The following is a 24,416-nucleotide window of genomic DNA, read 5'->3' as shown; positions in this document are numbered from 1 at the left end:
GCCCTCAGAGGATCAATCCTTGAGAAAGAAGAAACAATGGGTGAGAGAACTTGATATCAACAATGGAGTTCTCTGTCTTTTTCTTAAGCATTGCTTGGGTCTGGACTAATAGTACACATTGCATGCTTATGACGGTTAATAAGTGGAGTAATGGGGCAAGTGGTTAATGACTAGAGAACAGTCAGATGGGTCATTTACAGGTTTGTTTCCTGAAGTGTAGCACGTGGGCAAAACACACCGTGCCCAGCCAGGCATGCTAACATCTGATGGCTATCCTTGCTTTTCAACTTAATTACGTCTGGAATTAACTAAAACCCTCATGGCTGGGCACACCAGTGATCAACTTTTTCTTAATTAAATTGTTTGAAGTAGGCAAGACCCACTTCTAATCCAGGTCTTTTGAGGTGGGAAGATCACACGGTCTGCTGGAAGCCTAGGTAAAGGATATGGAAGAAGGAAGCTCTCTCTGCCTGCTTGCTCTTGTTCTCTCTAGCAAGTCCATCCCTTCACTGTCATTAGAGCCCATTTCTTCAGGATTCTGGCACACACAGTACCAGCTGAGACAGCCAGCCTAGTGGATTGAACAACCTTTCTTGGACCTTCCATTGGTAGAGAGTGTTATTGGACTAGCTGGACCACAGCCTATTCTCTAATAACTTTCATATATATATATTCTATAAGTTCTTTTCCTCTAGAGAACCCTAATACATAATGCATTCCTACATTATTAGCACTAAAACCCTGAGGCAGGAGTTTAAGGTTGTCTTTGGCTGCATAGGTCATTCATCACCAACCTGGGCCACATGAGACCCTGACTCAAAAACATCTAACAACAACAATAACCCCCAAACCAACAACACAGCACAAAGCACAAGACTAATACAGCTCATTTAAAAACACATACTTTTGTATCTTTGTCAATGTTTCCTTGTCTACTAAAAGTCCAAGTTAACTTTGAGTCAAGGCATACCTCAGATCACGGCAAAGTGAAACTCATCTTCCCAAAGTGAGTATGTTAATTTAGCTCTGTCTCATCGGACATGTTTCTTTTACTGTCCATATGTGGCCACAGCTTTGCACAGTCAGCCTCATGTGTGCACAGTTGCTCACACCTGTCACATGCAGTCATGTATACACAACTTTTGCAAGTCCAGAGTTATTCAGCCATAGAGTCATGAAAACCAGTTTCATTGTAAAATACATTCTAAATGTATACAAAATATGTAAGTACAGACATAGTTTAATATTATAATAAAATGACCACCACGTTCTGATACAGTCTGAACAGCTTTGAGATCTGGGTGTCTCTGCCTCTTAGTACTTATTGTTCTGCTTCTCCCAGAAGAGCTAGCCCTTCCATCCAAGTTTTCATTTCTTCTTCTTAACCAAATGCCTAAGAATCCTTGTAACCCATGGCTTAATTCTGTCTACTGTTGGCCTTCATACACATGAGGTCATGGCATGTTTGTATCTTTCTTATTAATCTCTGTTATGTTTTCAAGTTGTGTCCCTGAAAAAGAGTACAGCTGTGTACTGTTCTCCCTTTTGACTGCGTGTTTACCTTTTCTGTCCACAGCCAACAGCCATGCTCGGGTCTCTCTAGATGGTGCTGACAGGAAAAGTGGGGCTAAATCAACTGTCTCTGAGCACTTGCCCAAAGGTTTCCCTAAGCCATAATATAGCCCTAGTAGTGAAGACACCAACTCATGAATATGCAAGAGTTCAGCGTAAACAGACACTGTTACCATAGTGCTGTCCAATGAGGGCTGTCGGTTCCCACTCCCATCAACCCAGGTTAGCATTTCCCTCACACAGGAGCCTGCAGACTTGGCCCAGTCAAAGACCTTGAGGTTTTCTAATTTGGCAGGTTGAAAGTCCCACAACTTGAAAGTCCCACAAGTTCAGTTTGCTTTTCTGAGACTATGGATGCCATTGAACCAGGTGGTACACGCCAATGGCCACTTACATTTCTTCTTCTTGGGATTTTGGCCATTTTCTTCTGTGGTGCTGTATTTTCTCAGTGTATAGGGGTCTTTCATGTATTCCTGACCCTAACTTTTTGTCACACCATGTTACAAATGTCTTCTCCACGTCTGTCACTTCTTTCTGTCTTTTTTAAAAAAGTGGTGTGTTATGATGAACAGAAGTTTGTTTTTTCAAGTCTGAAAATTGTTAAATCTAGATTTTAATATTTGACAAATCTTGATTCATAAAGACATATGTAGATAGGCATTGGCCATCACCCCGGACAGAGTCAGACTAGAACTACTAAGTCGGGGCACGCTTGCCCATCAACTCCTCTCAATTCATATGCCTTTACTTCTCAGTATTTCTGAAACACACCCTGTAGAAACCCCTTTGGTAAAGAAAGTTAACTGTACACTGCTTTTGTTTCTTGTATAATAATTTTGCTTTTGTTAAACGACAGTTTTGTTACATATAACATTCTGAGTTCCTCTCCCTAAACACTTCGAAGATTTTTTTTTCCTCTGAAATATGGTTTAGCTTCCATTTTTACACAGAAATCACCTGTGTGATTATTTTAAAGGTGGAGGCAATCTGTCTCTTCTCTCTAGTTATTCAGAAGCTCTTCCTTTGGTGTTCCATGTTCTACACGTTGCCCTTACTCTAGCCAGAGACAGATTTCTTTCCAGTCCATCTTGCTTGGACTTGTCAGTTAACGAGAGAGAGGAAAGAGAGGCAATGGGAAAGAACAGCCCTTCCAGTTTTCTCTATGATTTCCTTTTCGAAATAATCTGATTAGGTGTTAGACTATGTCACCCTTCCCTCCAGACCTTTAGGGTCTTCATGCTCTGCTTCTGTCTCTGCAGGTCACACTCTGGGCGCTTTCATCTGCTCTGTCTTATAGTTTGTCACCTCTCTTTTTAGCTGGGCCAAAATATCACTTTTTACCTATTAGGTTGGATATTTCTGTCCACTTTCTAATTTCAAATACTATACTCGTCATTTATAGATATTCCACTTGGCTCAAAATATCAACATTTATAGTTCTTTTGGAGAATATCTCATCTTTGTCTATGGTCATACCAATCTGAATGTGCCTGGGCCAATCTTTGAAGCTAAACAGGGTCAGGCCTGGCTAGCACATGGATGGAAGACTACTTCACCTTTCATCATTCAAAAGACTCCTAACAACCTCTTATATCTTTCTAAGAATTAGATAAATATATAAAATTATATATATTTTTTTTTATCAGTTTGACCTCTAAGGATGGTAATTTCCTACGACATGATTTAATCATTCTTCTATAATATAAATATAATTCCAATTTAATGTATGATCTTAAATTCCAACATAATTCCTAACCTTCACTCATGTTGGCTTTATTTTCAGGTTTCCAAGATTATTTTTATTCTTATGAAAATATGAAATCTGTACTTAAAGTGTCTTTCTCTAGGGACCAGAGAGACGGATCACTGGGTGGGTAAAGTATTAGCTGTGTGTCTTGACAACTCAAGCTCAATCTTTGAGTCCTTGTAAAGTGCCAGGTTAGTGGTCCACATCTCCGCACCCTTCCCGCAGACGGGAAGAGAAGACAGGAGAGTTCCCTGCTCACGTGGGAGGGAACTCACAGTTAGCCTGGGGTGTGCGCACAGACAGCAGCAGAAAATGGGGGAGACCCGGACTCAACAACATGGAAAAAAAGAATCGGCTCCTGAAGGTTGTCCGTGACCTCCACACACACATACATGGCACATGTGTATTCTCTCGCGTGCGAAAAAAAATTCTTTTTAAAGAACTGTCTTCCATCAGAAGAATAAAAGAAAAGGAAAATAAGAAGAGGAGGAAAAAAGAAGAAAAGAAGAGAAAGAGGAAGAGGAGAAGGAAAAGGAGGAGAAGGAGGAGGAAGGGTGGGAGAGGAGGAGGAGGGGGAGAAAGGGGAAGAAGGGGAGGAAGGTGAAGAAGGAGAAGGGGAAGGGGAAGAAGGGGAAAGGGAAGAAGGGGAAGAAGGGGAAGGAAGGAAGAAAAGAAGGAAGGAAGAAAGGAAGAAGGAGAAGGAGAAGGAGAAGGAGAAGGAGAAGGAGAAGGAGAAGGAGAAGAAGAAGAAGAAGAAGNGAAAGGAAGAAGGAGAAGGAGAAGGAGAAGGAGAAGGAGAAGGAGAAGGAGAAGGAGAAGAAGAAGAAGAAGAAGAAGAAGAAGAAGAAGAAGAAGAAGAAGAAGAAGAAGAAGAAGAAGAAGAAGAAAGTGTCTTCCTCCAGAATGAGATGTGCTTGCTTCTGCCAGGCACCTAAGGCTATACTGGGAGTCTTGAAATTGTTTACATGGGAGTATGGGAGTGTGGGGCCGTAAGAGGCTTAGTGAGATAAACCAACATGAAGAAACCAGAATTCAGGAAAAATAATTCAGGAGCTAGGCAGTGGTGGCACACACTTTTGATCTCAGCGCTTGGGAGGAAGAGGCTGGAGGATCTCTGTGAGTTCCAGGCCAGTCTGGTTTACAGATCTAGTTCCAGAGCAGCCAGGGATACACAGAGAATCCCTGTCTCAACAAAACAAAACAAAAAATCCAGGGAGATGTTCCTACTCTTCCCATTTCCGTTCTTTTCCTAACTGAAGCCAAAATAACTTCCGTAACTTCCCCTCTGGCTCCCCCTCACAGAAGCTTCCAGCCCCTTCTGTCACTTAATGCCTTTGCTCCTCAAGCATTCATGAGCCATCTGCCCTGTAGCTGGGTTTTTATTCTCTTTCTCTATTAAAATGTAGACTTCTGTCAGATGGGCATATGTTTTCTGAAAAGGCTCCTCCTGCAGCAGTTCACCTTCCTGGATTCTTGATTTCCAGTTTATGGCCTCTAAAGATGTCCGCAACATTGTAACCAGTTCAAGAGCTGCACCAAACAGTGTTATTGTGACATCTAGATGATTCTATGGCTAAACACAGATGTCTAAGCCTCCTATTGTCACTAGGCAGTATGCATCTAGTTTCAACAGTATGAACTCAGGCCCTACTATGAAATGATTTTCTTAATTATTTTCTCAATTTCTTTTTCTAAAAAGCCAAATCTCCTTACCTATTGTTTAATGACACCATGGGCCAAATATTTAGCATTCTATCTAATTGTACGTGGTCCAGTTTAAAATCCAAGTCCTAGTCTCACGTTAATTGCTTTCTCTCCCATCAGTCCCATCTCTCGGACTTTGCAGTGAAATGGGTAGATTCAGCCTTTCAGCTCTCCACCCTGTCTTTTCTCCGCCAGTCTCCATGGAGAGCCTTCCTGGTGCCCCCAAGGGTCACAGAGATCCTGGTTATCAACGTCCCATATTTCTCTCCATCTCCCTCTGTGGACCCTGTTTACTCTTTGGTAAGGAGACTCCATAACTTTCTGCTCCAAGAAGCGAGCTCACAAATCCAGATGTAGCTGACAGACATTCCAGGAACCTTTCCATGTTTGTTTGTTTATTTATTTTGGCAGCAGAGGGAAGGAAGGGTAAAGGGTCCAACAGCTCAATAAGAATCCAGCCAAGGAAAGGGGGGGGGCAACATTCCTTTCTGTACCCATGATTATGACCAGTGCTTCTGCTGAAGCTCTCCTCACTTTGTTTAGTGGGAAGAAATACTTAGATCCTGGAAGCGATATTTAAATAAGCAGGTACAGTAACAGCAAAGGCTTAAATACATTTTTTGGCTTGGTTTTTTTTCTTCAATCAAAAGTCCTGCCATGGAAATATGCTCCCTTGCTGCAAGGGTGTTGGGAGGTGGGGCTTGGGTCATGAGGTGGAGCCTGCAGGGACAGGTTATTGCCTCCATGGAACGGGTTGTGTGAGTTTTACTGTCTTCCTGACATACCTACTTACTTTCTCACATTTCCCTTATGACCTGAAGCATTAGGAGACTCTCTCCAAAAGCTGCCCAGACGCTAGTACCATGCACCCAGACTTCAGCCTCCATCCATGAGTTAGAATAACCCTTTTTTGTTTATAACGTATCCAATCTCACCTATCCAGTGTAGCAACAGAAACCAGACAGACAGCGACTCTGAAAAGTGCCTTGTTCTTAGTCCTGAACTCACCTTCTTCTCGGCACTTCGTTTACACATGTTAGCAGAAAGATAGAAAGATTTCAGGTGGTATTAATAGCTAACAGATGGCATCAATGATAAACTCAACCTGTGTTTCCATTTATTATGAATTCTCAGGAGAAACAGCACTCCAAGGGCCATGTCAGAGGAACAGAGACAACAGAATTCTGTAGAAGATACTGAATGAAAGATACTTCCCCTTCTGGAAAGTGGTGTCTTGGGAACAGAGAAATTGGTTAAGGATTGCATCCCAACTTTTTATATAAAGATAATGCTGTTATTCCTTCCTCACTGCAACTCCCCCAGGGCTTATAGAGGAGGTAACTAGTCCAAGGAAGCTGGCGGCCATAGTTGTTCCTCCATCCGTCACTCAGAGACAAGGCACGGTGCCCATTCAAGTGTCTTGGTCCTTTCTCTAAAACTGGCTCATTGTCTTGGAGTCAATGACAACATGTCTAGATTTCATTTTCATCTCAAATTTTGTCTCTCAAGACATTTTTGAGTAGAAATGTTTAAGAATAAACTTTAGAATACAATTAGTGGGTAGTGTGCTATATTTTTACTTTTAATAAATGAGCTGTCCTTCATTCAAATTAGCATTTCTTCTCATAGAAGAAAAAAAATACAGCCAGGAAAATTGTGGAGAGATGAATTAATGTGGCATTTAGAGCAAGATTCTAATGACACAAAGGGCAAGACCATCAGAACTTTCCTTTTTTTCTTCCTTTTACAATTACAACTTGACATATTTCAGGATGTTGTTACTAAAATGAACCTTTTACGCAGAAAGTGAAAAACGCACACATGAAAAGGAGAGGTGCCACAGAGAAGTCGTGTTGGTCAGGGTGGTCCAAGTACAACCAAGACCGACTTAAACATTATCTTTCCTTTCAGGAAGATGCCCAGTCCTTTCTTCTGTGGAGTCAAGGAAGGTGAGTCTGAGAAGGACCTTGGACAACAGTAATCCAGATGAGGCCCGAAGAGGCTGGTGGTCAGCTAAGGTTACACAGGCAGCTTGCAGCCCTAAACTCTCCCTGCTAAACCACGCTGCCAGTAGAGAAAACGGAAATACTGTAAAATGTTCAAAGAGGCAAACTTGTGGCCTATGAACGACATAGAAATGCACATGGGAAAATCGTGTGGAGATAAGTTTTAAAAAATGCACACGTATACCAGGAGTATTTTCTGAAAATTATTTGTACAATAAGGAAACCTCTAAAGGAGAGCCAGGTGGGTGTAATGTTGGTGAAATCCACTCCTCTTTGATTAGTGCAATCTCTCCTCTTCGGGAGAGAGAGAGGTAGAACTGAGAGGAGTGACGTGAAGCACCAGAGATGAGGCAAGGGACTTTGGATTCATTATAAGAAGTTTTCAAAGGTCACAGTTTTCCAAAGATGGGATGAGGGATGAGGACATTCATCACTGGAGGTTATTAGAGCAGAAGCTGGGGAAACTTGGCAGGACTTCTATGGCTTCCAAATGCAGACACATTGCAGAGATAACCTGGGAAGATGCTGGAAACAGACATTTCTGAGTCCAAACCCAAGAGGGCACCCTGGGACTGTATTTTTTTAGGAAGCCACACCAGTGATTCTCCTGCGCAGGGAAATGCATCGGACACCTTTACCAGAGGGTTACAACTTGAGACTCTGTAATTGTCTTCACAAGGCAATGGGAGTCATTTGCAATGGTGGTAAGGAATCCAGATTCTAGTTTGGGCCCTATATCTGTGACCTCTGTGATCTTTCTCTGTGATTTTTTTTAACACATTGCATTTGGGTCTCAGGTTTCCTGTCTGTATAAACAAGTGAGGTTAGATGTCTCTTTGGGCTCCTACGCGCTAGGAGTTGAGTTTCTGATGGTAGCCTGGAGGAAATTCATCTTCAAAGTTCCTGGAAAATTCTTCAGGACGTTTGGGTGATGGAGAATTATCTTGGAATGGCTGCCAGTGGCAGCTGGGCAAGGCTGTGTGATACGGTTGCTTTCACAGAGACGGCAGGCATCCTGCCCAGGATCTGCAGTCTCCCACTGCTCAGGTGGGGAGGAGTTAGGGTTGGAAGCTGGGAACACAGGAGTGTCGCCACTAGCTTTAATTATCTTTGTGACCAGTTACTGTTCAGGAAAGGAGATCTAGGGCGGCTCATCTGCTGTCCGGAAAGGAGCATGTTAGGATGATCATGAAGTGACCTTTCTGAGGACACCTTGCTCAGAATGCACACCTCTGGATGGAGAACTGGTGTGGCGTAGCTTTATGCTTCTTACAGATGCGCCTTGCCAAGCCAATGGGCCCCAATGATGATCTAATATTGGGCTCTGCTTTGTCCTTGATATTGTTTTTCCCTTTCCAGTTTCCCATCTATTTTCCTGCAGAAATATTTATTTGCTAAGTCTCACCCTTGAAGCCCCTCTTTTCGCACTGTTAAAAGATGGGGAGGTGTTTGAATGGTTTGCCCTTTATCTTCTCTTCCTAAATACACCCGTCTCTTATTTCCGTGCATTTCTTGTGGGGCCTTCCCAACGCCTACCTCTCTAGACACGGGTGGAGCATCAGGCATTCCTTTATCATCTTTACCCAAGGAGTGTCTAGGAACTCATCGAGGCATTCCTAATGGGAGGAGTGAAAACATTTTCCTTGAAATGTCAAAAATGAAACTTTGAGCCCCGGATCACAGGAGATGTGGGCGAGCAGACTACCTCCAGACTAGGTAGAGCAGGCTATCCCTGACTAGGTAGAGCAGCTGTCCCCTGACTAGGTAGAGCAGGCTGTCCCCTGACTAGGTAGAGCAGGCTGTCCCTGACTAGGTAGAGCAGCTGTCCCCTGACTAGGTAGAGCAGGCTGTCCCCTGACTAGGTAGAGCAGGCTGTCCCTGACTAGGTAGAGCAGGCTGTTCCTGACTAGCTAGAGCAGGCTGTCCCCTGACTAGGTAGAACAGGCTGTCCCCTGACTAGGTAGAGCAGGCTGCTCCTGACTAGCTAGAGCAGGCTGTCCCCTGACTAGGTAGAGCAGGCTGTCCCTGACTAGGTAGAGCAGGCTGTCCCCTGACTAGGTAGAGCAGGCTGTCCCCTGACTAGGTTGGGGGTGCCTTACAGGTGAACAGGTGGAGGCTGCAGTGCCTGTCAAGTCCTTGAACACCATGACTCCTCCATTTCTACTTTCTCTATAAACTGTCTGCAGCTCTCCAGATCTTCAGTCCTTTATTTCAAACCGTGCCTAGACAGGACTATCCGAGGCCATTTTCAACCTCAAATCTAGCCTGGACACCCTACTCTTGGATCTACTTTGCCAAACTCACAGCTTCCTGAAGTCTACACACTGTGCTAAGGAACCTCCTTTACCTAATGTAGGTTAGAACGATACGATGTATCTTTGTTTTTTTTCCATGCATTTATTTTCTTATAGTAAATACTTAATAATGATGCTTCCAATGAAGCAGAGGAAACATTTGAAGACGTAGATAAGAATCGAGGGGATCCCATAGTGGGAGGGGCTTAAGTTTCCCACGGAGGGAGGGGGATGTAGTTTCCATACACTTAATCCAAACAGGTGCTTCCTGTGCAAGGTCTAAAAGGGTCCTGAAGGAATTCACCAGATAAACTTAATTTCTAAGACTGAAGGTCACAAAACACTTGTTTTCTCTGATGTCACCCCTCCAGCTCCTAGGAAAGGATACACTAGTCAGGTTCTAAACAAACAGACGACAAGCCGGCTCACAGCAGGGCCTATCTGAAAGACCAGGCATCTGTTCACATGACCGTGAATGTCACGCAACATGTATGTGTTGAAATACGGAGTGGCGGCGGGGCTGCATCCCCAACACCCCGGCCGCTTGGCTAGCTCATGCCTGAAATAACAACACACAAACTGTATTCATTTAAGAACTGCTTGGCCCATGAACTCTAGCCCTTACAGGCTAATTCTCGCACCTGGACTAGCCCATTTCTAATAATGTGTGTAAGCACCCCAAGGTGCTCTTACCGGGAAGATTCTAGCCTAAGTCCATCGTGGGTTGCAGCTGCCTGGGAGAGCAGCTCGGTTGCCTCTACCTGGGAGGGCTGAGCATGGTGTCTCTGTGCTCCCGCAGAGCTGTCGGGTCTCTCCAGGAGCAGAGCAGAATCTGACCTCACTTCCTCTTCTGCCCAGCATCCTATTCTGTTTATTCCACCCACCTATGTTCTAAGCTATGAGGCCAAGCAGTTGGTTTATTATAATTAATCAATTACCTTCCTCCATCACGTATGGATGCACTTGATGCCCCTGGTGAATTCTAGAAAGCTTGATTTTTATTACCTGCTTTGTTCATAAATATGCCTTCTTCCCCATTCCTCCTTAACTCCTTTCTTTTTTTTCCTTAACTCCTTTCTAATTATTATTTTTTTAAATCAATATTCCCAGGTTGGTATATTTTTTATCTCTAAAGTATTTTGGTTTTGATTTTAAAAAATACAGATGCTCTTTGTTTTATAAAGGATTTATATCCTGATAAAATAAGTAAGTAAAGTATTCATTGTAAGTTGAATGGATTGTTAAGTTCAAAGTACACTTAGTACGTCTTGACTGGTTAGTTTTTGTCGACTTGACCCAGCTACAGTCTTGTGGGAAGAAGAAACCTCAACTGTGAAAATGCCTCCATCAGATTGGCCTTCAGGCAAGTCTGTGGGTCACTCTCGTGATTGATTAATGCAGAGATGGGGGGCTCAGTCTATTGTGGGGGGTACAGCCCTGGGCATGTGATCCTGTGCTGCAGGAAAAGCCAAGCTGTGCAAGCCATGGGGATCAAGCCTCTAAGCAGGTTCCTCCCTAGTTTCTGCTTCAGCTCCTGCCTCGGGTTCCTGCTTCAGTGCTGGGCCCAATTTTCCTCAGTGATGGACAATAACATGGACGTTGAAGCCAAATAAACCCTTCCCTTTCCAAGTAACTTTTGGGCATGGTGTTTATCACAGCTAGAGAAAATCAACCTAAAACTTAGCGGATACCCAACTAATAATGAAATGAGCCAGTGGGCAAACAAATTGGGAAAATAACAGAATGGAACTTTTAACTATAAAAAGTAATGAAAATTATACACTTGGCTAGACAGAAAGAAATTAGTTTTCAGAGAACAATACAGTATCAGCAGATAGAGGCATTCCATAGTTCGTCTTAGGAAACTTGCATAAATTTGGTGTCTAAACTATCAACAAAGGTAGGAAAAATAACAGACCAAGCTGTTCATAGACTTAACAATTGTGAGTCAGGTACGGTGGCACACAAGTGTAATCCAGTACTTGCAAGGCTGAGGCAAGGTTATGGGTTCAAGGCAATCCTGGACTACCTAACAAGTTCAAGGACAGCTTGATCTAAAAGGCGAAGTCCTATCACAAAACAAATTCTGAATATACTATTAAATAAAATCTGACAGAGTAAAAATATTAGTTCATGATATTTCATGAATTTAACTATGTTTAGAGGAATTTCAAACACAATGCAGCTTCTAGATATACCTGGTACTTGCTAAAACATAAATTTTTGTGCCTCTGTAAAATATATGTGCTGAGATCTAATCCCCATAGGACAGAGGCAGAGCCTTTGAGAGGTGGTTTATGAGGGTGGAGCCCTAATGAATGGCATTAGTTCCCTTGAAGTGACCAGAGTGCCATCTCTATGCCTTGTGGTATAAGACAAGCGGGTAGTCTACAACCAGCGGTGGCTCTCGGCAGATCTGGCAGCGTTGGCATCTCAACCCCAGACTTAATTTTTGGAGCCACGTGAAACAATTTTCCGTTGCTTACATTCCACCTTGTCTATCACGGCAGCCTGGGCTTTGGCAGTATTTGAGTTCAAACGGCGACATCATAGGCAATGAGTTGGGGTACTCCTCGTTACTCAGGGCTTTTTTTGTCTTTTTGGTTGGCATGAAGCAATAGCAGCTTTCTGTGGTGCACACGCTTGTGAAGGAGGACCCACGCAGGTTCGCATTACTGGTCCCACGGTCTGGGTACCGAGTATTTCTATCACCTTGTAAACTGTCCCTAGGAACCTGGCAACTACTTACTTCTTCCCATACTGTGAATGTGCATGGCATAAAACATTATAACCTTTTCGGTCTGACTTTTTTTTTTTTTTTTTTTTTTTAGAAAGACAAGGAAACCAATGCTGAGACCAGTCCAGGCTATTGTATGCGCTTCTGGTTCACTCTGTTCTATTGCTGAGATTGTCCGATAAATGACATTTGGATTGTTTCTAGGCTGAGGAGATTGTGAATAAAGCCACTACAAATCTTCGCATATAAATTTTGTGAAGATGCGTTTTCATGTCTCGTGGGTAAATACCTAGGAGGGGTAAGCAATGCTGGCCTTTCTAAGAAACTGCCAACCTCTTTCTCAGAGGAGCCCCACCATTTTGCACTCCCACCAGCAACAAGAAAAAGTCCCAGCTCTGTCATGCCATCCCAGTCCTGGCAGCAATGGTATATTTTTAGCCATTATGGCATTTAACAGATACCATGTTCTGATGGTCCCTGAATTCTGGAAAGCAAATAGCCAAATTTTGGAAATGAGAGAATCACCAAAACTTTTGATTAGATTCATTTACTTGTTTGTTTGGGTAGCAAGAAATACATACCTCTGTAAGAAAACTGAAGGAAAACGACTTATTCAATCAAAACAGAGGGAGAGCGGGGAGGGGAATTCATATAATAATAAATATTATAACTATCAATGTAAATAATATTATTTATAAATATAAATGAAATTAATTATAAACAATATAAATAATGAAAAAATAATGAAATAATAAAAAATAAGGGGACTCTAAGGTATCGGTATTATTTATATGGCAAAAAGCTACATAATTACCATTATTATTGGAACTAAACCCAGGAGTCTAATATATTTCACTAACAAAAATTTTAAAAGGGGGCTGGAAAGACAACTCAGCAGTTGAAAATACATGATGCTTTTGCTGAGGACCTGAGTTCGCTTCTGTGCACCCATACTGGGAGGCTCTCAACCAGGTGCAAGGGACTTGATGCATTCCTTTGGGGTCTAAGGAGACTTCCACCCAAGTGTGTATGCATGCATGCACACACACATACAGTTAATTTTTTTAAAAAAAATCTTAATTTTTAAAGAAATAAGCTTGACTATATTGAACCAGAAAAAGCAACATGATGCAGAGCAATATTTTGAAATTTCTTTTAGAAAAGGAGTTTGAGAGCAGTAAATTAAAGTCTTAGTAAGAACATTTCATAGAATGTAAACGTAAGAATTTCTTTAAACATGAAACTTGCCTTTAAACACACTTAAGTGGAGCTAGACACAGTGGTATACAGCTGTTATCCCAGAGCTGGGAGGTTGAGGCAGGAAGATCATAGGTTCAAGGCCAGCCTGAGTTACACAGTAAGATCATATCCCAAAAGAAACAAGCAAACAAACAACCACAAACAAAGTGAGACCTACTTTTTTTTTTGTTTGTTTGTTTCTGATTTATTTCTTGAGACAGGGTTTCTCTGTGTAGCTTTGGAGCCTGTCCTTGAGCTCACTCTGTAGAACAGGCTGGCCTTGCACTCACAGAGATCCACCTGCCTCTGCCTCCTGAGTGCTGGAATCAAAGACCACCACTGCCTGGAAACCTGCCTAATTTTTAAGAGCATTTCACTCTAGGGCAGTTCTTGATGATGGACAAAGAGTAGGATGGGCTTTGAGTCAAGTCCCTCACAGAAGCGTGACTCACCCTAGACACCTCCACACCACTCTAGAAGTCTGGCTGTCCCTGACGCCTTGTGAGGATGCGTTACCTGTGACGACACTGGGGATTTTGGAGAGAAAGCTCTTGACCGTTCTGATGGGCACACCCCCTGTCTTGTCATCTTGCATCTTCGTAATGATGTCCTCGATCTGAAAGAGGTTGAAGAGGGGTTAGTGGTTCTCTTGCACAGTAATGAAAAACGCAAGCCTCTATTAAAAAGTCCTGGTGAGAATAACATGAATGTTAGCAGCAGGAATTAGGGGGAACCCCACCCAGGCGGGACACAGTACCGGTGTTCGCTAGGTATGGGGAGGTCACAGCACGTTCTATAGGAACAACTGGCTAGTGCACCCAGGGAAGAGCAAGTGCATTGGGGTTCATGATGGGGTCCAAAATGAGCATCAGTATGGATGTAATGAAATTTATCCTTTTATTCAAATTAAGCTTTTATCATAAGAAACTGCCATGTTTGATTCTTCCAAGATGACAGTTTCCTAAGGTTTATCTTAAAATGCTAACATAAGCTAATCATTAGGAAGTCCAGGCAGGACCTCGGGGAGAAAGACCGTTCTGCAACCCATCCCAAGCACTACTAAACAAAGAAGAGACTGCGAAAGACTCCTAAGGCCCCAGCCCCTCTGATGACAGCGAGCACCTCATAGGCAGGAGAGTCATTCCCTGCCGCCTGGAATGTGTTCTGCTTAACTACAGTCTAAGAAGGAATTTAATCCACAGTCCTGTTATCCATCTCAGCTACTGCTGGCTTTTCAGCTAAATTCAACCAGACAACCACCCTGAGTATTACTCAGCAATGGCCAAGGAAAGTTACTGCTAGAAAAAAATATGGTCACGTTTAAAAAGTAATCCATGCCTTTGATCCAGCGAGCTGTTTGGAAGTAGAAGCCTCAGTTACATCGATGGTTGCAATGAGAAAGCCAGCAGAGTCTTTGAGGATTGGCAGGGAGCCAATAATTCAATTCCGTTAGACATCTGAGCAGGCATTAGATTGTAATAATATTCAGTCTCTGCTACTGTGGGCCAGAAGGGAAGAACTGGCTACCCAGAGGAATTTTGTCTGGCTCCTTTCTCCTCCGCCCTCTTGCTTCCCCATGTGATGAAATCCCAGAAGGGCATGTTTACTAAAGAGGAAGACATATGTCTCATTATGTTGGTCCACAATATGTCTAGCAGTGTATTGCTCATCAGAGGTAATAGCCAGATCAAAAGGCCAATCTTCCTGGGTGTGGCTGCATGTGCCTGTCATCACAGTGCTAGAAGAGACAAGAGCATCCTGAGTTCAAGGCCAGCCAGACTACACGGGGAGACAAGAAACAAACAAAAACAACAGCATAGCAAAAAGGACTGCTGGTTCCTCCCTGGGATTACATTATTATAAAGGGGACTACATTCTTAGCAGTTTGCAGCATCGGCTGTATGGAGAAAGAACTCTGCAGTGTCCCATGCCTGGCTCTGCTGTGGTATTGATACACACTGTAGTCCCTGCCCTGACCTCATGGCGGACAGGGACTCTACCGACTGATCTTTGATCATGGGACTCCCTGGCTGATGTTCCCAAATACAGTGTGAGCACAGGCTTACCATGCACCTGTGTCTGCATGGCTGTGCTTACCAGCTTTGCTATTGGCCTCAGATAACTGATGTCCCGAGGAAGGTGTCAGACTTCTTCAGTGAATAGGACCAAACCCTGCACATCTTAGTGCAGCCCCGGCTTCCCTGCTCACTCAGAAGCAAGAAGCCAGTGTTTCTATGCTGCTGACTCAATGGATGCTTACTTTAAAGACAAAAGGCACTTTTCAAAAATTGCCAAAGCCGGAACAGATATTTGGCAGGCGATCAGAAAGGATGTATCTTAGATTTAGTTGGTGCCCTTGGAACCAACTTCTTTTAAGAATGTAGAAACTTAATATACAGTATTTACCATTTCATTTAAAACTCTTACAGGCTGTTCTGGCGTAGGTTGCTTATCCCACTGTCGTGTTAGACAAGTGGTTGGTGGCTTTGCTTGATGCTGGAGCATCACTTGCTACAGCACTCTCTCTGAAGTTCCTCGGCATGGGCTTTGGAGAATTACCAAGAAGGCCCCAGGAGCTTATAAGAACACCTATGGGCATTTTCAAACATCTGCTTCATGCTTATCTGCCTTAGGTATCTTCCGTAGATCTCTAATTTGTTCCTCAGGTTTCAAAGTTCTTTATCAAAGAAGTTAACACGAGGTCCAGAAGGTCTCAGAGCTACTAAGTGAGAAATTTGGGATTCCTATCCAAGTCTGCCTGGATCCAGTATATCACCAGGGTCTATAAAACAGAAAGCTCACCACCCTTTGGGGTCATCAGAAAACACCTTAGCTAGCACCCTCCTTCATCGCCCTGGGGTGAGGAGACAGGAATAGACTGACTTCTATTTTCCTGACTGTTCGGTTGCATCTCACTCTGACACCTTTTGTTCACAGGGAATAACACAGTAAGCTCCCTGACATCCTTTGATATGAAGACCCGTGTCTTAGGGAATGTGTTTAGACCTATGTGTTCCTGTGCCAATCAAGGAGCAGGTGGCCCCTATCTGACAGCCAGGTGAAGCAGAGAAACCAGCTTGCCTGGTTCTGCCTGGGTAAGCCCCAGTAATAAGGGCATTTTTCTCCAAGGAGCTCAGCACCCAGCTCAGATAAACAGGTATAACACTTTCCCAAACATCAGAAGTACAGCAGCCCATTGCACTAGCCAGTGGCCTTTCTTTCTCAGAAGCAACAGACAGTTCACTGAATTAGTTCTGAGTGGAGGGAAGAAGAGCGATGGTCTCTTAGACATGGAAGCCACAATGGGACCGCAACACTGGACTAAGATCTAGAGAGACCCGCGACCTCTGCGTGACTCCACACCTCTGGACATCACTATCCCGTCTCTACAGTTATATGTGAGCTTACTAAGTGGATAATCTGGTTTGAGAATAGGAGGGCCTGCTCTGACCTGCCCAGGGCTAACCTGTGTCTGAGGAATGGCAACATCACAGGTTGGAGTTGGAGTTGGGTAGGTCTGGGGAGTCCTGATTTTTTTTTTTTACAGACTATATCAGGCAGATGACATTAGAAACCAGACACAGATGCAGCACCCAAGAGGCCCTGGCACTGGCCCCTCTTGGTCAGCCCAGGCCTGCTCGTCTCTGCTTTCTGGATGACAGTCCTGTCAGAAATGACAAAGGGCCCATATTAGTACTGTTTGTGCAATTCAATGATCCAATGAACTAATTTATTTATCTCATGCATTGTTTCCTCAGCGGAGAATTAAAAAAATGTCAAGTATGGGGAAATTATGGTGCAATTATTGAAAAGAAAAATGCCTCCAACTCCAGGGCAGGAAGTTATAAACATATAAAAGTTATAAACATATAAATAAGCCGATGCCTCATGCCTCTGGCATGGAGGTCTTTTCATCTAAATGTTTCACCTTGACTTTGAAATATCTACTGTGGCTCTTGCATTTAATGAAAGACCTAGTCTTTCCTTGTGTCTGTGAATGAATGAAATTGATTAGAGGCAGATATCTGAGCTGGCTGATGAGAATCACAATTCACCATATGAAATGTATCTGCTCCACGGAATGTGACCTAGCCCATCTGGCTGCCAAAGATTGGGAGATATATAACAACTTATTTATCTAACCTTAAATGTATTCAGGTTCACTTAGTTACTTTTTAATGCCAGGCCATGGGCTGGGGAGACAGTTCAGGGGTTAAAGTGCTCGCTGAACAAGTCTAGTACCCAAGTTTGAACCCTTAGAACTTACATAGAGCTGGGATAGCAGTGTGCATCTGTAACCTTAGTGCTCTTATAATGAGGTGCAAGGCAAAGACGCAAGAATCCCCAGGTAGAAGAATGGGCAAGTTACTCACACATACAGCAGTGAACAGTCATGGAGACCACATCTCACACAAGGTAGAAGGCGAGAACTAATGCCCAAGATGGTCCTCTAACCTCCGCATGTGCACCGTGACACATACACACACCTGTACCCACACACATGAATGCCCATCTTCACACGTATCATCTACACATATCGCACACATACACACATACACTGCATACACAGCACACCAAAAGCAGGAAGAAGAATTCCTTCTCGGTCATAATGGATAATTACAATTAGCGACTCAGGGATCCAGGCTTGTAGTTAAGGATGTCTTGGAGACAGTTGGCCAAAGGAGTGAAACACTAAGGGATTCGACTTCAGGAGGCTCTTGGCATGGATTCCAGCACAACTCACCACCATTTTTTCCCATCCCAGTTCAAGGTTCTAAGGGTATCATGGGATTCCATCTTCTAGCTATTACGATGCTTGCTAAGCAGTTTTGAGGGAAACCAACTGTTTCAACCACTGTGTTGGTAATGACAATAACAACAGCCCGTGAGCTTTCTCCCTTAGGAGCAGCTTGTGTGGATGGCAGCTGACATTGCCACAGAGAGGCTCCACATTTCTGCTAATGGGGGGACAAAACAGGAAGAGTTCGCATTTGTTCCTCTAGTAAGGAAAAGCACATTCCTTTCTAGAAGACCCCAATGTCTTCTCAAGTCTCAGACCAGAAGGGAGTCACACAGCTCCTTGGAGCCTCAGAGGAGGGCTGGGGCAGGGGAAGGTGCCTGGTGTTTCCAGGCCCTGTATTACATGGAGGTAGGGGAGGAGGGTAGAAATGGGATTGGGCTAATCAACTAGCACAATATGCTCTGTAGACTCCCAGGGTTACAGACATTTATGAAAGGACAGGCAGGCAGGCCCTGGCTCCTCTGCTTTCTACACTGTAACCTGTGTGATAGTCTTAAGAGGGGAAATGTGAGCATTTAACAGCATGGCTTAAAAATCTGCCTATGGTGCCCTAGAGTATCTTGTTACAAGCTCTATAAAACCCCCGTCTTTTTATCATTTCACTTATCATGTCCATTTGTATTGGTGTTTCCCATCAGACTGTTTTGCTCACCACTGATTAATATTAAGTGTTCAGCAAATATTCATTGGCTGGATGCAGCAATAAACAGATGAATGAACGAGTTCTATACTCGTAAAGGAATTTGCCTCCAATGCCAGCACTGAACGGTGCTCGGTACATTACAAGAGCCTTGAGGGTACCGTAATCTCACCCACTCAACTTCAGACTAAAGTAAATTTGGTATTTACACTTAAGGGCATCTTGCTTTGAGACTGGGTTCCATAAAAAGTCATTTCAAGATTTCATAAATTTTAGAAACTACGTTCAAGGAAAACCTCCAGAGACACCCAAGTACCAGCTGAGACTGGAGTTGGATTCCCAAGGATCAGACCTGGCATGATCTGGGCTGTGCCAGGCAGATGGATGAAAATCACTGATTGCTTTGGGTTTTGATATTACCACAGGTATGTTTCATAAGTTACTTTCAAAGGATGATGTGGGATTCCCCTCTGTATGCTATGAATATGCTTTATTACCATTGGTTAATAAAGAATCTGCTTTGGCCTATGGCAGGGCAGAATATAGCCAGGTTGGAAGACATATATAGAGAGAGTGTAGGCAAAGTCAAGGAGATGCCATGTAGCTGCTGAAGGAGAAGGATTCTGGAAACTTACCGGTAGGTCACAGCATTGTGGTGATACACAGATTAATAGAAATGGGTTAATTTAAGAAGTAAGAGCTAGCTAGGAATATACCTAAGCTATTGACTGAACAGTGCTGTGATTAACAAAGTTTCTGTGTGATTATTTGGGTCTGGGTGGCAGGGAAAATGAGCAATCTCCAAATACAGGAACATTTAAAGAGAAACCCAGAAAGAATGGCAGTGACTGAAGAGCTTCATGGCGCTTCAGGGAACACATCTTTGCCTTGAGCGTGGTAAGAGGGCTGAACTGGAGGCAGCCTGGTCATTTTTGTATAGGATTCTGTTGTTCTGAAAAACAAGAGGGCTGATCTCTTGGGAGACTGTGGACTTCAAGGACTGGAATGTCTGAATGCAAAAGGCCAGCTGCAATGGATGGAGAGCAAGGACAGAGTCTGGCCAGAGCCAGAGAAACATTCCAGCACTGCTGAAGACATCAATTCCTCATTATCATTTCCTCAAATGACCCTGATTTGTGTGTTGTCTGCATCTTGACATCTTTACTAAACAACAGGCCGGTAAGGATGTGTGTGTGTGTGTGTGTGTGTGTGTGTGTGTGTGTGTGTGTGTCGGGGTAATTTACTAGCTCAAGGACACATGAGACTCTCAATTAGTGAGGTTAGTAGTAGAAAAGCCAGGTGCCCTTGTTCCATACTTAGCTGCCTGGATCTCCACCCCAGTGGAGATTTCTGGGGCATTTCTGGGGGGAGCTGGGATACACCTAAGTGTTTAGTGGCATGGAAGAGGGTGCAGAAAGTGGGCCCATATCCTGTACATGATAGCTTAACATACGGTATGAAAAAAATAGAAAAATGCCCTTCTCCAATAAACAAGCAGGGCCTAATCCCTGGACCTCAAGAGTGTGTTACCTTATATGGTACCAGGGTCATGTAATAAAGGTTAGGGGTCTTGAGGTGGGAGAGTGTCCTGGACTTTTCAGGTGTGTCCCATTTGTTCACAATTCTTGACGGCATAGGACTTTCCTATTCACAGTTGGCTACAGAGAAATGCAATAGTAGAAAAGGATCAAAGACACAGGGATTCCCACTTTCAAACACGAGGGAAGGAACTAGAAGCCAAGGAATGTGGGCAGCCTCTAGAAGGACACAAATTCTCTCCTGAGACCCACACAAAGAAATAACACCCTTGCTAGCATGTTGATTTTCGCCCAGAGAAACCTAGTTCAAATGCCTGATATTTGGAACTCTGAGAGGATAAATTTTATCTTTCAATTAAGTCACTCAGCTTGACATTTATTATGAACATAATTGAAAACAAATACACAAGGTGCAGCCCCTCCCCCCACTAGTAATATTCTGTATTGCTTCTAAAATCAGGTTGGTACACCTCTTGGCAGGAAGTGGAAACCTTCCTACACTGCTTTCTGTCATTTTGAACCTTTCAACGAATAAAACCCAACAGTCAGCCAGCTCTTGAGGCAGCCCACTTAGGGAAGATGGCGGGAGGATGGTGGGAACGTATCCATTTATAACTTGACAAGATTTCCTCTATGGCCTTCTTGGTCTCCTTGGACCAAACCGGCTGGAGGGTACTCAGGGGCCTCTGTGATCCACGACCTCCAGCATCCCATCCTACACTAGCAGAGACTAAGATTCTTTCTCATTTCTCACTGCAGATTTTACATAGCTACATTTTCCAACCTATCACGCCAGAGAGAATTTGAACATGAAGGCCAATACAGCAACACAACCCAAATTCTTCAGCGGGCACCGTGAAGTGCTCCGAATCTGAACATGAGTGCCTTTCTGTTGAGTTTTTTACAGAAAGATTGAAGTTTCAATGTGTTTGCCTCCCCCTTACTGCTGTCCAAAGCACGGTGGCCTTGTTTTCAAAGAAGAACGAGGCTATTCATCAACTTAGAATATATTCCAAGATTTCTCCCTCATGGGGAAGAGCAAGGATAACAAAACCGTGATGCCACTCTGACCGCAATGACCCTCTGGACTCGGGGACAGCTCACCCTTCTTGGCTCATTTCCTCCCAGCCCGTTTCTCAGCACCTTCCCCTATTCCAGACTCAACAACTGGACAGATGTGGCCAGAGCCACATTTAAGAGCTAGGGCAATTTATACAGATCATCTCCTGGAAAACTTGCCCTGGCTTCCCACAGCTACAGAGGTGAAGCCAAGCTTCTGTGGCGGAGTTCAGGGCATTCTCAGCCGCAGAAACCCTCCTGTGTTTTTTCTTCCTTCGTCCTCACACAACACGTCCTTCCTTGCAAACTCATCCTGGGCTCTCTGAGGCAGCCTTATTGCTGTCAGCTGGCATGGCGTGGGTGTGGTTTGAACACAAATAGCTAAATACCTTGAGTTAGAAGCTCAGTCCCTGGTAAGATATTGTTAAGAGGTGGTGGGCCCTTTAAGAGGTGGGGCTACAGAATGTAATTAAGTCATTGAGAATAAGAAAGGGTTAACACTGTTCTTATGGGATCTCCATTAGTTCCTGCAAGAGTGGAGTGATTAAAATAAAAAGGAAGCCTGGTCACATAACCTCTCTGCGTCCTGTCTCCCTGTGTGACCCCATCTCATAGTCTCCTGCCATCAGCCACGAAGGTCTCATCAGATGCTGGTATTGTGCATGCTCTTGAGTCCCCAACACTATGAACCAAGCCATTTTCTTTATGTGTGGTCCAGCCTCAGATATTCTGTTATATTAAAAGAAAACAGACTAATACAATACCTCACGCTTCATATTCCAGGTTACACTAAATGGCAAGAGAATCAGAGGAGCTCTGTTGCTTCCAGGTAGCTAGCACCTTGCAAAAGGGAAGCTCACGCCTTCAGGGAGGAAGGATGCATTTGTACAACCCCAGGGAAATGATGCTTTTAGATTCTAGGCCCTTTTCCTTTTTCAATCATGGACCAGAAGAGAATCTTAATTTTTAATCCCCCAAGAAAACAGGGTTTAATAAAGTATGTATCTATCTGATTTAATTCTAAAATTAATCTGACTCAGAAGGAGCCTGAACAACCCTAGGATGTGTCTGACGGACTGTAAGCCTCACTCTGAAAAATCAGTGGGATAAACACCAGTATCTGATGATGAACTCTGGGTGGCTCTCGGGAGAGTAGCAGGGTCATTTGCCAATTACTTCTGTTAATCGCCAATATTAAGTGACTTTTGCGGGACTGTCTCCCTGAGCTTTTCTGCAAGAAAAAGGGAAACAAACATGAGGTAAGGCCTGCAGACAGCTAGGCAGGGCCTTGCAGAAGCCCTGGGTCCCCAGGCTCCCCCTATGGGGTACATGGCCAGGAGTCAGGCTACCTTTCAGATATTAAGTATTTTCTCAGTCTCTGAGAATTTCATGTTAGCAGGTATGTCACTATCTACTCCTCAGCCACCCAGGGGGTGAGGGAGAGAACTATTACAAATAGAGTTTGGGGTACCTCCTTACTAGATGGTGACAACTTTCTATTCTCTTTCTTCTTGTAGGTTCTGGAGTCTAAGGGACCAAGAGGAGAGAAGGAACCATGAAAATTCAATAGGCCACCAGACTGGGAATGCTGACCCCAATGGTTTGGAGTGGGTAGGTTTTGCCTTTTGTCTCAGGAGAAAGGCTTCTTACAGAGCCTGGGGTTGGATGCTGACTAGGGAAATGAGTGGTGCAGGCACTTCTAGAGCAGAAGGGCATTAAAATGGCCACATTTCATTTGTAACTTCCACAAGGGTGGTTCAACTGCTATCCAGGAACTTCCTGCTGAATTGGCATTCTTACTATGGTTTTGTAAATCTGCATGTTTTATGGGTTGAATCGTGCCTTTAGTATATGAATCTGTGACATTTATCAGTGTGGACTCTCATACAATATAGTTGGCATTATTACAGGAGGGGGAAACTTACGTGAAAAGACGGGCATGAATATAGGAATAATGGTATGAATTCACAAGGAGAAAACAACCCAAGAAATGGGGCTTGGGATGTGCTGTGTTTTGGCTACCAACTGCGCCTGGAAGGCTCACGTACTGAAGGCTGCGTCTCCAAAGCAATATCCAGAGATAGGGCGTTTGGATCATGATTGGGCCACGAAGGCTCTGACCTAATCAATAGATTAAACCTGCTTAGAGGCACTAGGTCACTGAGGCATACCCCGAAGGATCTGTCTTATCCCAAGTGCTATTTTCTGCCTCTCTGCTTCCTGGCCACTAGGAAGTGAGCATCATTCTTCTGTCTTACCCTTTCAGCCATGTGTTTCTACCCTGGTCACTGTTTAAAAGCAATGGAGACAGTTGAACATGAACGGAAAGTTCTGGAACAATGAGCCACCGTAAATGTTGACCTTCAGTATTATGTCACAGTGAGAGAGCCAAACCCCAAGAGGGAATTACCCTATCAAGACATGATTCGGGACTTTCAGTCTCCAGAAATACCAGACAATTTCCATTATTTAGGCTATCAGAGCTTGTGACAGTTATGGAAGCCCTGAGAACAAATATTCTCCTGCAAATGCTTTACAGATCATAGGAACTAATTTTTCCAGTTATTTTTAATACATTCCCCCACTTCTTAACCCTTTTGTCCCTCCTCTCTTAACCCCATTGCTTCTTCACACACACACACACACACACACACACACACGTTCAAAGCCTAATTTTTTCTAAATGAGATCATGCTTCATGTGCTGTATTAACTAATTTGACTTCCTGCATTTTACCCATTTCCTAAGGAGTCACGCAGCATAGTGCACCATGGCTCTGGCTTTTGGGAAGTTCACTCTGTGTCTGATGTCAGGGATAAGAGTGAGGATTGGATTCACTGGCCAAAGCAAACCAGGGGATTAGACACTGAAGGCATTCACCTTGAAAATCTCCCATGGTGGTCTGCTTACACGTGGTTGGCAATAGGTCCCAAGAACATCACATCTTTTTGTGGAGGAGATTCCCTAGTCTCCTTGTGAGAAGATTTGATGAGCTTTGTGTAGAAACAAAATTTATAGTTTCACACAGACATCCCTCATTTTCCTGAAACCCAAGTGTGTCTTTGAGCCCTGCTCAACT

At 43.7% G+C, this 24,416-nt stretch overlaps 1 protein-coding gene across 1 annotated transcript in view; it reads right to left on the bottom strand.

The window, feature by feature from the left end:
• The window catches only part of Rgs6 (regulator of G protein signaling 6), a 645,208-nt gene that overhangs the window by 156,262 nt on the left and 464,530 nt on the right, over nucleotides 1-24,416 (bottom strand). Inside the window, exon 3 of the mRNA XM_050164594.1 lies at nucleotides 13,816-13,915. Coding sequence (XP_050020551.1) covers nucleotides 13,816-13,915 — 100 coding nt within the window. The remainder of the gene's footprint in view (nucleotides 1-13,815; nucleotides 13,916-24,416) is intronic.

This window comes from Alexandromys fortis, unplaced genomic scaffold (genome assembly GCF_014885135.2).
Source record: "Alexandromys fortis isolate MF-2015 unplaced genomic scaffold, M_Fortis_MF-2015_v1.1 scaffold_159, whole genome shotgun sequence".
Lineage (NCBI taxonomy): Eukaryota > Metazoa > Chordata > Mammalia > Rodentia > Cricetidae > Alexandromys > Alexandromys fortis.
Note: the sequence above shows the minus strand (reverse complement) of the source record. Positions and strands in the feature narration are given on the sequence as shown.